Raw genomic sequence first — 14,015 nt, forward strand, 5'->3', positions numbered from 1 at the left:
AGAATTGTACAACCTTCATCTCATGACCTAGGGTGGACCCCCTGTACATCATGGGGTTTCCCAACCATGACAACCAACCTAGACACACTTATACGAAAAACAACTCAACTTGACCTGGAAAACACCTTAATTCATATGGAACTTTCATACATTTTCCATAAGGAAAACGTGGACATCAGTCATCAATCATGTATACATTGCTAATAAGCATTCTTTAAATCATTCATCTTATTCAAATAACAATTTGTACAATGTCTTGAAATGTATAAAAGAATCTTATTCCAAACATTGCACATATTGCAGAACTTGGCCTTAATTGCTATGGCACTTTCATACATTGCACATAAACAAACTTAGACATCAATCATCAATCAACAATCATTTCTACATTGCACATAAACAATCTTGAAATCAATCATCTTATTCCAATAACAATTTGTAGAATGTCTTCATATATATAAATAAAACATTGTCTTCATATACATTATTCTATCTTACTATGTTCAGTTCATGTCTAAACAAGACAACTATCCTATCAAAAGAAACTACACTACACTACATTATATTTTTACACTGGAGAACTATCCTACAACAATCTATACACCTCTAGCGCATCCAGTAGTCTTATGTTCTCGTCGTCCAGGATCCAATCACGTACATATTGCTTTCTAATTGCAAGCAATTCCTCCTGAAATGAAAATATTCCAATTGTAAAATCAACCCAATCATCAAACAATAATGAAAATCATATTCTTACTTACATTTGTATATTGTGGCATGCTTTTGCCATTGAAACAGTGTCATACCAATTCGTTCCACATGTACTTTTCTCAGTAACCCATTCATTTCAATAATGACAGATGAATCCANAGACTGACGAACCCGCCACTACAAAAAATTATAAAAAGAATAAATTTTTATTACTTAACATAAAAAATCACAACCATAAGTAATACCTAAACTTTAACTTACCTTTGGGTTACCGGACGCCATTTCAACTGCACAATAAAGCAATGGTACATTAGGATTCACAACACAAAAAAACCTAAAATCAAACAACANTAAACCACGGTTCCACCCAAAACAACAAACACAGCCACATTGCAAAACACACCGAAAATGCAAGACACAAAAGAAAACGTAAAAGGGAACACACCCAAAACACCAAACGCCAAATAACACCCAAATACACATTGCAAAACACACCCAAAACACAAATAGAACTTACCGGTACACAATCGTTGCCAAATACCACCTTCGCTTGAGATGACGACTTTCGAAACCACCCCAATGGAGACACGAAGGATGCAAAGAATCGGAGAGAGAGGCCAAATGGGAGAAGCGAATGGGACAGCGACAATGGAAGCAAGGCAAATGGGAGTGGCGACAATGGAATCAAGGTCAAAAGGAGACGCGAATGTTAGAGATGAAAAATGAAAACTCACAAACGAAACTCAAAGAAGAAATCAAATGAAACCGCCAATTTCATACTTTCAGATTTCCAATTCTACCCTTCATTGCTTTTTGAGATAGATTTTTTTAATGCCTTCAACCGTCCAATACAAATTTGACACGTGGGCCGGTGTCAAATTTGTGTCAAAATGAAGTGTTAAACAAACATTTTCCCTGCACTAATGCATTGTTTCTCTCACGGAAACAGAGGCACTGATTTTACCTTAAATCTTAAAATTTTCAACAACATGCTTTACAATGAACATAACATGATGTCCATTTTATTTTCCCATTTATTATTTTAAATTTGCTAAGATTATCATCACTTTCTGATATTTATGACTGGCTAACCCTTTTTCATTTTTTCACTATAAAAGGGGCTTCCCAACCCACCATTCTTCACCATTCAATTCACCCATTTCGTTTGCTATATTCAGATATTTTCGTTTCTTCTCCTTTGTTTCTTTTCTTCACTTGCTTCTGTCATTGCATTTGCTTTGTTTATTTCTCTGGGTGTTGGCATTTCACATTCAAGGTCAGTAAATCATACTACAATGTCAAACTCACATCTTTTTCTTTTTTGCTATCGTTTCCATGGCGAAATATCTACCTCACCCCAGATAAAATCTCTGCACCTTATCCCCTCCACCATACCCAATTGTCCATTAGTATTTCTTAGTGTTATTTCTGTGGGATATGATCATATCCAGTGAAGCTGCACACAGGTTTTCCAGCGTCCCAATTCAAGGGGTACTTCCCGTGGAGGGAGAGTTTCATGAGAAAGAAAAACTGTGACTGGTTCTTGGTGCTGTTACTGGTGATGATAACCTGGGAGAGTGACAGGATGGTGGTGGTGGTGGAAAAGATTAGTATAGTAGAAAAAAGGGTGATGAGAGGATGGTGGTTCATTTTCAGAGAAGAAAAAAATACAATAGGTGATTGTGAATGGTTGCATGAAAGAAGAGAGAGAAATAGAAGAGAGAGAGAAAAGTGTTCAGAATTACAGGAACAAGAGAGGAGAGAAAAGAAAAATATCGGTTCTAGTAAGCGTAAAGTTAAGGTCGGAAGGAACTTATTAAAATCAAAATCAGAAACTTGAGACTCAATTAAATCACTTTTAAAACAAATATCAAACGAAAATTCAACATCCAGAATTCAATGGATAATTAAACCTAAATTAAACAATCTTTTTAAAGATCAACTGATTACTCAATAGTTTCCTTTATTAGATAATTTACCAAGAGACAGTTGTAAATTGATTTAGACACCGTGCTGATTAATATATGTCAGAGTAATATATTTGATAACATTTTTTACGATATTTTAATTTTTTATGTGATATTTATGATTATAATTATTAATTATGATGTAATTTTAAATATTAAAATGTTAAAATCTTATAAAAAAAATATGAACATATCATTATTCCATATTCAATATTAGATTGACGTTGAAGGAAACAGAAGAGTTAATTCTTCTCCGATTTGACACCTTCTCACAAAGTAATGAACGAATATGTATGCAAGTCCCACTTGAGTTAATGATATCTACCCATTTTGGAACCATAAAAGATTAAAAGCTTTATTTCCTGAAAAAGACTAGATACCCTCCTTAAACATCCTATTTTTTTTATTTTTATTTTTTTTTATTTAAAGCACTTGTGTAGTTCAGTATTTTCACACTACTTCAGGAAGCCTGAAGAATGAAAAAGAATATATAAAATAAGTGAGAAAAAGAGAGCTTAAAAAAATGAAAAATGTAACGAGCAAATTAATAATCATAAGAAAGGGAATTTAAAAATATAAATAAACGTACTTGTAAAACAATCATTGTTATGAGTTGTATGCCGTGTACATTCTATACTTGTATGAGTTGAAAGAGAAACTGAAATAACATTTGAATAAAGTTTAACATAAAATAATTTTAACCACTTTTGCTTTTTTCTCCAACGAAATAAGTTTAACTGTTTGGTTTGAGAAACTTGTATAATTAAATCAATTCAGAATTATAATTAAAATGTCTCCTTCTATGATCTAACTCTAAAAATGTAGGGATTTGAGGGCTTAACCCACACCAGTAACTGTATGTAAATCAGCCCCTTTGGGCGCTTGTTTGAAACTGTAAATTTCTCAAACGCAATAATTGTCAAACCTTAACCTATTAACCATTGATAAATATCATGAAAACTTAAACGCTGTAACCATCAATTCATCATTACAAACAAGATTGGAAGGATACGACATGATCACTGCGACTTCGAGTAAGCTTAGTAAAGGATGGCTTACCCCGGGCTGTTTTCAAGGGGCCTGATCTACTTCCGTGCCTGATTGGCAAAGATGTCTCATCTGCATTCAAGCTTGATGTTCCCTTTTCCATTTCTAGTAGACCAGAACTGTAATCCATAGTGATGAGGGAAGATTCAGGTCCATAAGTTAATCTCGGGGTTACCCCTTCACCATCCAACCAACTGCTATCAGAAAACACAAGGTCACCTCCAAAATCCGATTCATGGCACAAAGAGTCTTTCTCACTCTCATTGGTGTCGTTGTAGATCAACTTAAGAGCCTGCACAACTTCACCCATAAAAGGCCTTTGAGTGACCTCCGGGTGGACGCACATGGAAGCAATAGCCGCCATCTTTGCCATCTCATCGAAGTCATACTTTCCAGCCAAAAATGGATCCACCAGCTTTTCTAAACCTTCCCTGTATCTCAACAGTGGTCGAGCCCACGTTACAAGATTCTCCTCTCCTTGAGGTTGAGACATGTCCACTGGTTTTCTGCCTGTTATAAGCTCAAGCAGCACAACACCATAACTATAAACATCACTTTTAACTAGTAAATGGCCTGTCATTGCATATTCTGGGGCAACATACCTGCCAAATGGAATAGTAGAAATTGCATAAGTTAAAGGCTAGGAATTTACGATGGCATGAAAAATATAACGTCAATCTAGAGTTGAACATTATATAAGAATAAAAATCTCATAGAGAATAAGTTTATGATGTTGATTGATGATATTATCTAATGTTAAAGAAATTGAAAACCGTACAGCATGCGCGTACATACACACAGAACCACCGCCACATGCTATGGCAGTTAGGTTCAAACGCAAGCCGCGAAGTGGAACTCAAAACAATGCTAAATCCAAATCCCACGGACAAAGTCTTAGAACATACCCAAAAGTACCCATGACCCTTGTAGAAATATGACTATTTCCTTCACCCGCTTCTCTGGCTAATCCAAAATCAGAAACCTTAGGGTTAAAGTCATCTTCTAACAACACGTTACTAGCTTTAAAGTCTCGGTGAATTACACGAGGATTGGAATCCTCGTGTAGATAGGCCAAACCTCTTGCAGATCCAATGGCAATTCTTTTCCGTGCTTCCCAATCCAGAGGGCAGTTTTTCTTGTCATCACCTTCAGGATCATTAACAGGAACTAAATTTGATTGATATAGAAAGCATTATAAATTGAACAAATGGCACACACCCAGAACTAAAGAAAATAAGTAATAATTACCATGCAAATGAGACTCAACACTGCCATTGCAAACAAGCTCATAAACCAAGCAACGCCTTCTCCCTTCTATGCATATTCCAAAGAGTTTCACAAGATTACGATGATGCAAACGGCTTAGCATCTCAACTTCTGCAATAAATTCACGGTCTCTATTCTGACCATTCCTTGTTAGCAGCTTAACTGCAACTTCATTTCCATCATCCAATGTCCCAGAATAAACACGTCCAAATCCTCCTTCTCCTAATACTCTATGAGAATTGAATTTATCTGTTGCTTTCTCAAGCTCGGAAAAGGAAAATGTTTTAACGGAGAGAATAGAAGCAGCAATAGCGGACACAAGGGACATAGATCTTGAGCTCATAATTCTGCCTGACAACATAGATTCCAAGCCTGCATAATCCATCCATTTATCACTTCAACTATGATACAGTTTACATAACGAAGAAAATTTATCAAGACTCAACTGTCCAAGACAACATAAAGTGGAATTCATTGTCTGGAATATGAAAAATGTTGACTTCACCAGTCTATTTGATTGTAGGTATATTCAATAGCCACCAAAAGTAAAGGGCATCTCACTAACTTATTGATCCAATAGAAATACCAGCGTCCTTTTAGTAGAAAATATGATATAAGGATATATTACTACAGTCAAAGTACCAATGACAGGCCTAGAATCCTTGAGGGACAAGCAGATGCCCACCAAAGGATTGCCTCCAAAGAAATTTTTTTCCAGTAAGAAAGATTACTTGACTAACCTTTGGAAAGTAAGCGCTATCCTTTTGAAATAGTAGTTATATTGATGGGGATAAGAATCTGTTTTACCATTATTATATAATGGTCCACATGTAAATCACAAATATCTAATTTAATTGTGAGACAAAATTAACTACTTCATAAGCTAGGCAAACCTTTAAAAGCCAGTGTAAAACAAAAAGATATTGTCCAAGTATTTTTCAAAGAAAAAGAAATGACTAGACTAATCTTTGGCACATAGTAAGCAAAACTTAGTGAACTGATAAAATAAAGTTGCAAATGGAACTATACTCAACCTAACAAATGATATTTTAGGCATTAATTCAGTTAAGCATAATTTACAATAAATTGCTTACCAATCTAACAACAAATTCTTCCGATTCTATATAAGCATCTGAAAATTATTTTATGAAAATATTAACATACACAGTAAAGTAAAAAGCTATACCATATCTCTTGTTTAGATATGACGTGAGTGAAGGGCCGATAGCTCTTGATGAGCTCCTAACTTTCCACCATTTCAACAAAATGAAAAATGCTCCAACCAAAACTAAAAAGGGTACAGCAGAACATAGAGAAATAATGAGTATGGTTTTAAGAGTCAATTTCTCGTGCTCTTTCATGAAGGAAGCAGTAGTTGGGAGGAAACCAACGGTATTACTGGGCAGGGGACTACTCCCAATTAGATATCCAGGTGGCAGTGATGATGGAATACCTGGATACCAACTGCATTAGTCTCATGCAGTAACATATGATAATGATAACGTAAAATGTCATTAGAAAAACGGAAACTACTACCTGGATAAGCAACGTACAATGTGGCATAATCACCAAAAAGGCTCCTATTTAAATGAACTTTTTTGTTCCAAAACCTCTCATATAACAGAAGTGCAGTGGTATTGTCAAATTTTTCCCCAAGTGGAACCAAGTCAATATCGACAATGGTTCTCCACTGATTTTGATTGTCAGCACTGACACCTATTATCCTCACTTGGCTCTGCTTCAAATATGTTCCAGATGCAACTTCAATCTCTAACTCAGTAATGACTGGAAAAACAACCAGAGGAGCTACACCCAGTACTAGTCTGACTTTCATGGGAAATATACAGCCACAAGGTGAACCAAAAGGAGTTGCAGTGAATGGATCAGTACAGATTTGGCTACAAGCTGCAAGAAATTATTTTGTATGGTGAGTGTATGGCTTTATGGTATAGTCATGTTAGATAACAAAGATGTGCGGAATGCCGTTTCACATAATTGTGTGCAATTTAATAAGAAAAGGATTGAACTCGCACTCATGTCAACTGAAACTTCGAATTTTCCATTATAGAATATCTAGTTCCACTCCAATGTATTAAATATTTACTAAACCTTTAAGGTCAACCATACCTTAAGACAACAGAATATGAGAACCTGAAGGCATCTTGAAATAACATTGTGAAACTAATACAATCCAAAATTTTCTTTTACCCCATTGCACTTTTACCCTTACCTAGTGAAGAAAACATCAAATATAGTATACTTATTAATTTAAAAAGAAAAAGTAATCAAGCATCAAACAAACTAGATCCGAATGATTCTTCCAAATAATCCAATTTTTGACATCATGCCTATTTACACTATCTTACCATGTATGACAGTATCATACATTAAAAGAATCAATTTTTGATTCCTTTCACCAACACACAATACAAAATACAAACTTAGAGAATTGTATGAAAGAAAAAAGGACTATAATTAAAGTATTGCATCAGCAGAAAAGCCATTGAGATTTTAGAAATAGCCCTGACCATGGTAAAAGTAGTAGCAGAAGAGTGTATAACATTCAGGAAATACCTGGGTCTTTATAGGGGAATGGAACCACAGGATAAGATTTACCACTGTGGTGATGATGGTCATAATGAGGAAGTTTTGGTCTTGGAGTCACAATAGGACCTACATAAGAAAACTAATTCTTAGTCTCGTAGTAAACATGAAGTATAATGACCCGTTGAAAAATATGATAGCTTACCTTGAGACAGAGATTGCCTAAAAGGTTTAAGTAACAATGTTTTAGCTCGTTCAGATGAAGCAAATGGGACATTCATAGAAACTGAGTTCACTGCAAAAAAATAACCTATCACAGTGTTATAGACAGCAGCATAGTTAAATTTGCAGAAAAAACGTCAAAAGGAATCTCTTAAAATCATTTAAAAATAAATGAATTAGTCACACTCCTTCTCAAGTAGCCACCTCTGCCTAGTAGGCAAAAGACTTTCGTTTCCATTTAAAATCCTTTCCATGAATTCCAAAGTGATTTGATATGAACTGAGCTCAAGAATATAAAAGTAGCATAAGATTCATTTAGAAAAAAATCTATCCAATATTAGAAGGATTCTATACTACCATCTTATTTAATTTAATCTGGCTTTAGTATTTTTCATGATCAAGAGCCTATACATTATGCATATTCTCTAATATCCTTTTCAATGGATTAATGGAAATATAATAAAGTATTAAATCTCCAACTGTCAGGTACACAAGCCAGCAATATGGTAAATGATAACAAAACACACCTATGAAAGGAAATTGGATAAATAACTGGAAGATGAAGGTGGCCTTCTCTAAGAAAATTGAATAAAACATGAGTCTGAGACATAATTACCAAACAATTTTAAGAAACTTAAATAAGAAAATGAGAAAGTTTGTTCATAGGAATATCTAATAATTTAAAATATATTATGTTCAACAGCCACTGAGAGAAATGTCTGTTTACAGTTCAATCATTAAATACTCCAAAAGATGAAGCATTTTAAACATCATGTAACCATTGTCAAAAGATTAATTTATAATAGACTCCACATTTGCAGAGAATTAGTGTTATTGAATACAAAGATATAAAACAATAGATTTCCTACATTAATTAACATTTAGATTTTCAAGTATTCCAGTGCTAAATCATTGGTCTGCATAAAACACTACAGGGAAGATGTTAGCGAATGCATTTTTCAACTAATACTTCTTTGAATGACAAAGGTTGGTGAGAAATGAGCCAAAATATAATTTGTCCTGGGCTTCACTAAAGAACAGGAGACACTATCTCATGTTCAACTGCACAGCAGATGCTGACACATCAACACAGACTTACTAGGCACATGCACACAACAGATCCCATATATACAAGTCTTCTCCTAAAATTCTTAAATGAAAAAAAAAAAAAAATACAAGGGGAACACATGCCCCATTAAAACAAAAACCACCAAAGATATCGCAATATGTCTTAGGCCAAATTTGAATTCAAATGGAATCCCTGCCCCCAGAATGTATTACATTTCATTCAGATCAATTTTCTCTAGAGAGAATGCCAGGGTTGCAAATGAAAACATTGAATTTGGAAACGAATTTATTTGTCTAAATATCTAATGCAGCAACGTCGAACTGTTTTCAACTGGATACAGTCAGCTACATTCACCAAACCATAATATTGCCCTTGCAATTCTTCTTAATGATTTCTCCTATAATTTTTTTCAGTATTCTTCTACCTCTAGTAATAGGTAATTAGGGATACTCTCCATCTAATCTACCCTCCTAACTAGGCTTTACTTGTGTTATGCACATGCACCCAATGATCCAACCACCTAAACTGAGATGCTACCATTTTTCAGCAACAGATGTATACGCCAAATTCTCTCTAATACATTCATCTTTAATCCTATCTCATGCCCCCTCTTCCAACTTAACATCTCATGGCTACTACGTCGGTTTTATTCTCTTGTAGGATTTGCACTGCCCAAGAATCAATTCCATGTGACAATGCAGGTCCATAATCAGTACTGAATATATAACTAATTATTAAACATAACATGAACTCCCGACATAATCAATAGTCATAATACTTTCTACTACAGTTAGGTGCTGTCAACATCAACCCATTGAACAACCATCGTCCTACAGTGAAAATGCACTAGGTAACTTATAGTTACAATTCACCAATTTCATTGTCTGCCACATGTTAGCTAATGTGCAAATATTAGCTTGACATGCTACGGCTCAACCTCAACAAATTAATTCTTCAATCTTCATAGATTTCCTTCCACCGTCATACACTCTCCCTGGTGTAACCATTCAAAGACCCTGCACAATTGAAAACCAACCTCTCTCCAAGAAATTTCACGCGGCAGAAAACGACAAAGGCTCGTGAAATCGTTGACAGTCATTCATGAGAGCAAAATAATAGCAGCATGCGAAATGATTAAGCAGCGTAAACAACAGGAAGGAATCATCGTGTTTGATACCTTGGAAAGAGAGAAGCAAAAAATGAAGGGAAGCAAGGATGAACACAAAGGAGGTTGACATCAAAATCATCGTCAGTAATTGAGCTCGGAGAAAGTCGTTATCGTACAGCAGTTACAGTGTACACAGCAGCGGCATTGGAGTGCGTGGCGTGAGACGCCAAAGGAAGCATCAGCAGGCGAATTGGAAAACCTAGAGGAGAGAGAAGAACGTAAAAGATGACGGTGGATTGAGGAATGCGAAGCTTCTAGAACCCAGAAATGCAGGAAAAGAGAGGACCAACGGCACCGATAACACGCCGCTTGTACGAACAAGGTGAAGAAGAAGAAGAAGAAGAAGAAGAAGAATATTGTTGAGGAAGAAAGGTGTAGAGAGAAATTAGAGAGAAAGAAAAATGGTGGAAGAGAAGAGAATTTTGTTGAAATGGTGAATGAATGAATGTGTTGATGGTGTAACACGAGTTTGTGAGTGAGTGTGGGAGCCATAAACGACAAATGGAAAGCCGTTTCATGGCGTCATTTGAAACAGTTCTACTACTTCTTTTCTTCATAGGCTGACGCAATTCCCTATAGAGAACTGATCCAATGTGATGCGGCATCATGGAAGAAGGTGGGCCTCTGTTTTCTCAAATCATATTCATCTGATTATCAAATCAAAATGCTCCCATGTGCGAAACCATATGTTCATTCTTTTTGTTTACTACTTCTTCCTGGTTTTGGCATTGTTTTTAGAGTTTTTTAATATTATTTATGAAGAACATTAATTAATCTTTATAGCTGTTGTCTTTATTCTTTCTTCTTTTATATTGTTTTATAATAATTGTTTAAGGTTTTTTTTTCTTACTAAAATAATATAATTTAATATTTTTCATTGAATTGTCCATTTTTTTTTTCGTTTTTCATTTTAGTGATTATTTTTTTCTCTGCTTTTATGATTATTTCCGCTCTCCTTACATTTAAAATTTTTTATTTCATTTTGAAAGGTAAAAAATTGTACATAAAAAAAATAAAGTTGTAGAACGATACAGATCAAATAATTAATTTATATGTGTGCATTTATTATTATTTAAAAAATTATAAATGTTTTATTAAAAAAAATTTACTTCTTTATAACTAAATTTAAATAACACTTAATAAAGAATGAATATTATTATTGTTTATTAGCATTATTAAAATATAATACAAATTATTTATTTCCAAAACTACAAAATTTATTTATTACTAATACTGAACTACAAAGTTTATTTATTACACTACACATACACACAAGTGCTCTTTTTTAAAATAGCTTTACCTACACTTCTAAAACGATATTAGATCATACGAAATAATACTATTATCGTAATTAGTTAAAAATATATCTAAGTCATTTTTTTAAAATAAATAGATTTTAAATTTAACTCAATTTTACAATATCTTTTGCATTCATTTATATATTTTGAATTGATCTTATCTCTAGTTAGTGAGAGACTTCTAATATTCTCTCATGTAAATGTGAGATTTACACTCACATATATACACTGAAGTAGTCTTATCTCTAGTTGGTATAAAACTTCTAACATATTTTCTCATGTCGAGACATATATCTTATATGTCCAGTAGTAACCCAATAGTGGATGAAGTACAAATTTTACCCTATTTAAAAAGATACCCATTATTCACATAAAACCTTCCTTAAGACTTATGTACACACTCTTCATAAATGGTGGAGAGTCTTAAGAATATAACTCAACTATGTTATTAAATCCAAGAATTTAGGCTACCAAAGTGGATAAAAAATTGTTTCTTCTTGATAAAGCATCAGTCACAGTATTGGATTTGCTTTTCTTGTATTTAATCATACAGGAGAATTGCTCTAAATACTCCAACCATTTGGCTTGTCTCTTTTGCAACTTATGTTGGCCCTTCAAATATTTGAGTGACTCATGGTCACTATGAATGACAAACTCCTTGAAAACAATGTAATGTTCCTAAATTTGAAGGACCCTCACAAGAGCATAAAACTCCTTGTCATAAGTGGGATAGTTATAAGAGGCACATTGGATGTCCTTCTTGCAACAAAATCGCACCTATGCCAACTCCCAAGACATCATGTGCTAGCTCAAAAGTTTTAGAAAAGTTTGGTAAAACTAGAATTGGTGCCTTAATGAGTTTCTCTTTAAGGAGATCAAAGACCTTTTGTTGTCCCTCCCCCGCCCCCCCCAATGGAATGTGACATCTTTCTTCACTAACTCATTTAGTGGTGAAGCTAGACTAAAGAAGTTAGAAACAAATCTTTTATAAAAGCTTGTCAAACCATGGAAGCTCCTAACTTCTCCCACATTCTTTGGGGCTGGCCATTCTTGGATGGCTTTTATTTTCTCGAGGTAAGAATGAACCCCTTGCTTATTAACCATAAAACCTAGGAAAATGACGCTACCTATACAAAAAGTGCACTTATCTATCAAACAAATGATTAACTCTAAGAATGGAGAGGACTGACCTAAGATGATGCACATGTTCATGTAGACTCTTATTATACACTAAAATGTCATCAAAATAAACAATTACAAAATATCCTACGTAATCCCTAAGAACATGATTCAATAGCTGCATGAATGTACTTGGTGCATTAGTAAGTCCAAAAGGCATCACTAACCACTTTTTAAACCAAATTTGGTCTTAAAAGCAATTTTTCACTCATCACCTTGTTTGATTCGAATTTGGTGATAACTACTCTTAAGATCAATTTTATAAAATGTGTTTCAACCATGCAACTCATCTAACATATCATCTAGTCTAGGATTATATGCCTATTGATCATCGAATGTCATGCTCGACTCAAATTAATATTGCAAATTGATGAGTGCATATTTATATCCACATTTATGTTTTAGAATTCAAATTTGTGATGAGATTTTTGTCCTTAAATGATTGATTTAATGTGAATTTATGACGATTCGATTTATTGGGTTTGGAAATTAAAAATGCTTAAAATGTGATTCTTAGTTGCATAAATTATTTTGGATGTTCTAATGTTTATTTTTATAGTTGAAGTTAGAATTTTATTAATTTAAAGCATGAAATTGAATGGCCAAAAATGGTCCAATCTGGAACTCAAGGCTTTTATGCAATTTTGAAAAGAAAGAGATGGCTAAAGTGCAATTAGAGGAAAATTTTGGACTTACGTGTAAATTTGAATAAAATAAAAAGGGTTGAAATGTAATTTTGGGAAAGTTTAAATCTGTTAGATATTTTAGAAGATATTTTGGAGAAAATATATCTTAAGATATTTTACTTGATATTGTTAAATAATTACCTTATTTAACTATATCAATAAATATCAAAAGATAATATTTGTCAAATCTTTTTTTATCTAGGAAAAGATATTATCAAATATTCTCAAAAACTAATTAAATCTGTTGAATATTTGAAAGATATTAGATATAAGATAAAAGACTTTATCAACAGAAGATTCAAAGTCCAAGCCCCATCAAGCCTATATAAAGAGACCCAGGGGACTTCATTCAATCATCCACCACTCATCCTCTCTCTTTTATTTCATCATGTATTCAACTCCATTCATGGAGAGCAAAGCATTTAGGGCTATTCTGCTGTAATTTCATTATAGATTATGAGGTTAAGTGAATTAATGCAATTGTTTATTTTAATTATTGGTTTAAGTTGTTCTCTCTCTATGTCTTTCATATCTCTATCATATTAAAAGCAAANATTTTTGCATCAAAATGTGTTTGAATCTACATGCATATTAATTATATGAGTTTTAGGGTTTCTAGGTTTAATTGAGAATCTACTTTGATTGAATTTAGGAACTTTCATATGATTAAATGGTTTTTACTATCAATTGAGAATGTACTTTGGTTGGNAGTNNTAATTTCAACTATAATCAATTGAGAATTTACTTTGATTGGTTAGCTTTTAATTTGGTTAGGAGATTTAAGAATTGACATGACTAAACACAATAAAATTGATTGAGAATGTACTTTGGTTGAATTTATTGTGAATAATCTAGAAA

The 14,015-nt window shown here is 33.6% G+C and overlaps 1 protein-coding gene across 2 annotated transcripts; it reads right to left on the minus strand.

The window, feature by feature from the left end:
- Positions 1-3,505: 3,505 nt before the first annotated feature.
- LOC106763670 (receptor-like serine/threonine-protein kinase ALE2) lies at positions 3,506-10,610 on the minus strand. Of its 2 annotated transcripts, none has more exons than XM_022782361.1 (8): positions 10,004-10,610; positions 7,741-7,830; positions 7,566-7,664; positions 6,528-6,896; positions 6,178-6,444; positions 4,974-5,363; positions 4,631-4,871; positions 3,506-4,327 (listed from the first exon to the last, which is right to left on the minus strand). In XM_022782361.1, the coding sequence occupies exons 1-8, from the start codon at positions 10,071-10,073 to the stop codon at positions 3,667-3,669; spliced, it is 2,187 nt and encodes a 728-aa protein (XP_022638082.1). In that variant the 5' UTR covers positions 10,074-10,610; the 3' UTR covers positions 3,506-3,666. The 2 variants fall into 2 exon arrangements, with proteins under 2 accessions (XP_022638082.1, XP_022638081.1); XM_022782360.1 differs by having other exon boundaries at positions 4,631-4,892.
- Between the last annotated feature and the right edge of the window lie 3,405 nt (positions 10,611-14,015).

This window comes from Vigna radiata, chromosome 6 (genome assembly GCF_000741045.1).
Source record: "Vigna radiata var. radiata cultivar VC1973A chromosome 6, Vradiata_ver6, whole genome shotgun sequence".
Classification (NCBI taxonomy): Eukaryota; Viridiplantae; Streptophyta; class Magnoliopsida; order Fabales; family Fabaceae; genus Vigna; species Vigna radiata.

Bases quoted from the DNA above. Each gene is read 5' to 3' on its own strand.
- LOC106763670 (XM_022782360.1), bottom strand. From the start codon at position 10,073: ATGATTTTGATGTCAACCTCCTTTGTGTTCATCCTTGCTTCCCTTCAT. The intron at 6,897-7,565 runs GTATTTCCTGAA...AATTTCTTGCAG, and splicing joins ATTCCCCTATAAAGACCCAG to CTTGTAGCCAAATCTGTACT. The intron at 4,893-4,973 runs GTAATTATTACT...AATCAAATTTAG, and splicing joins TGTTGAGTCTCATTTGCATG to TTCCTGTTAATGATCCTGAA.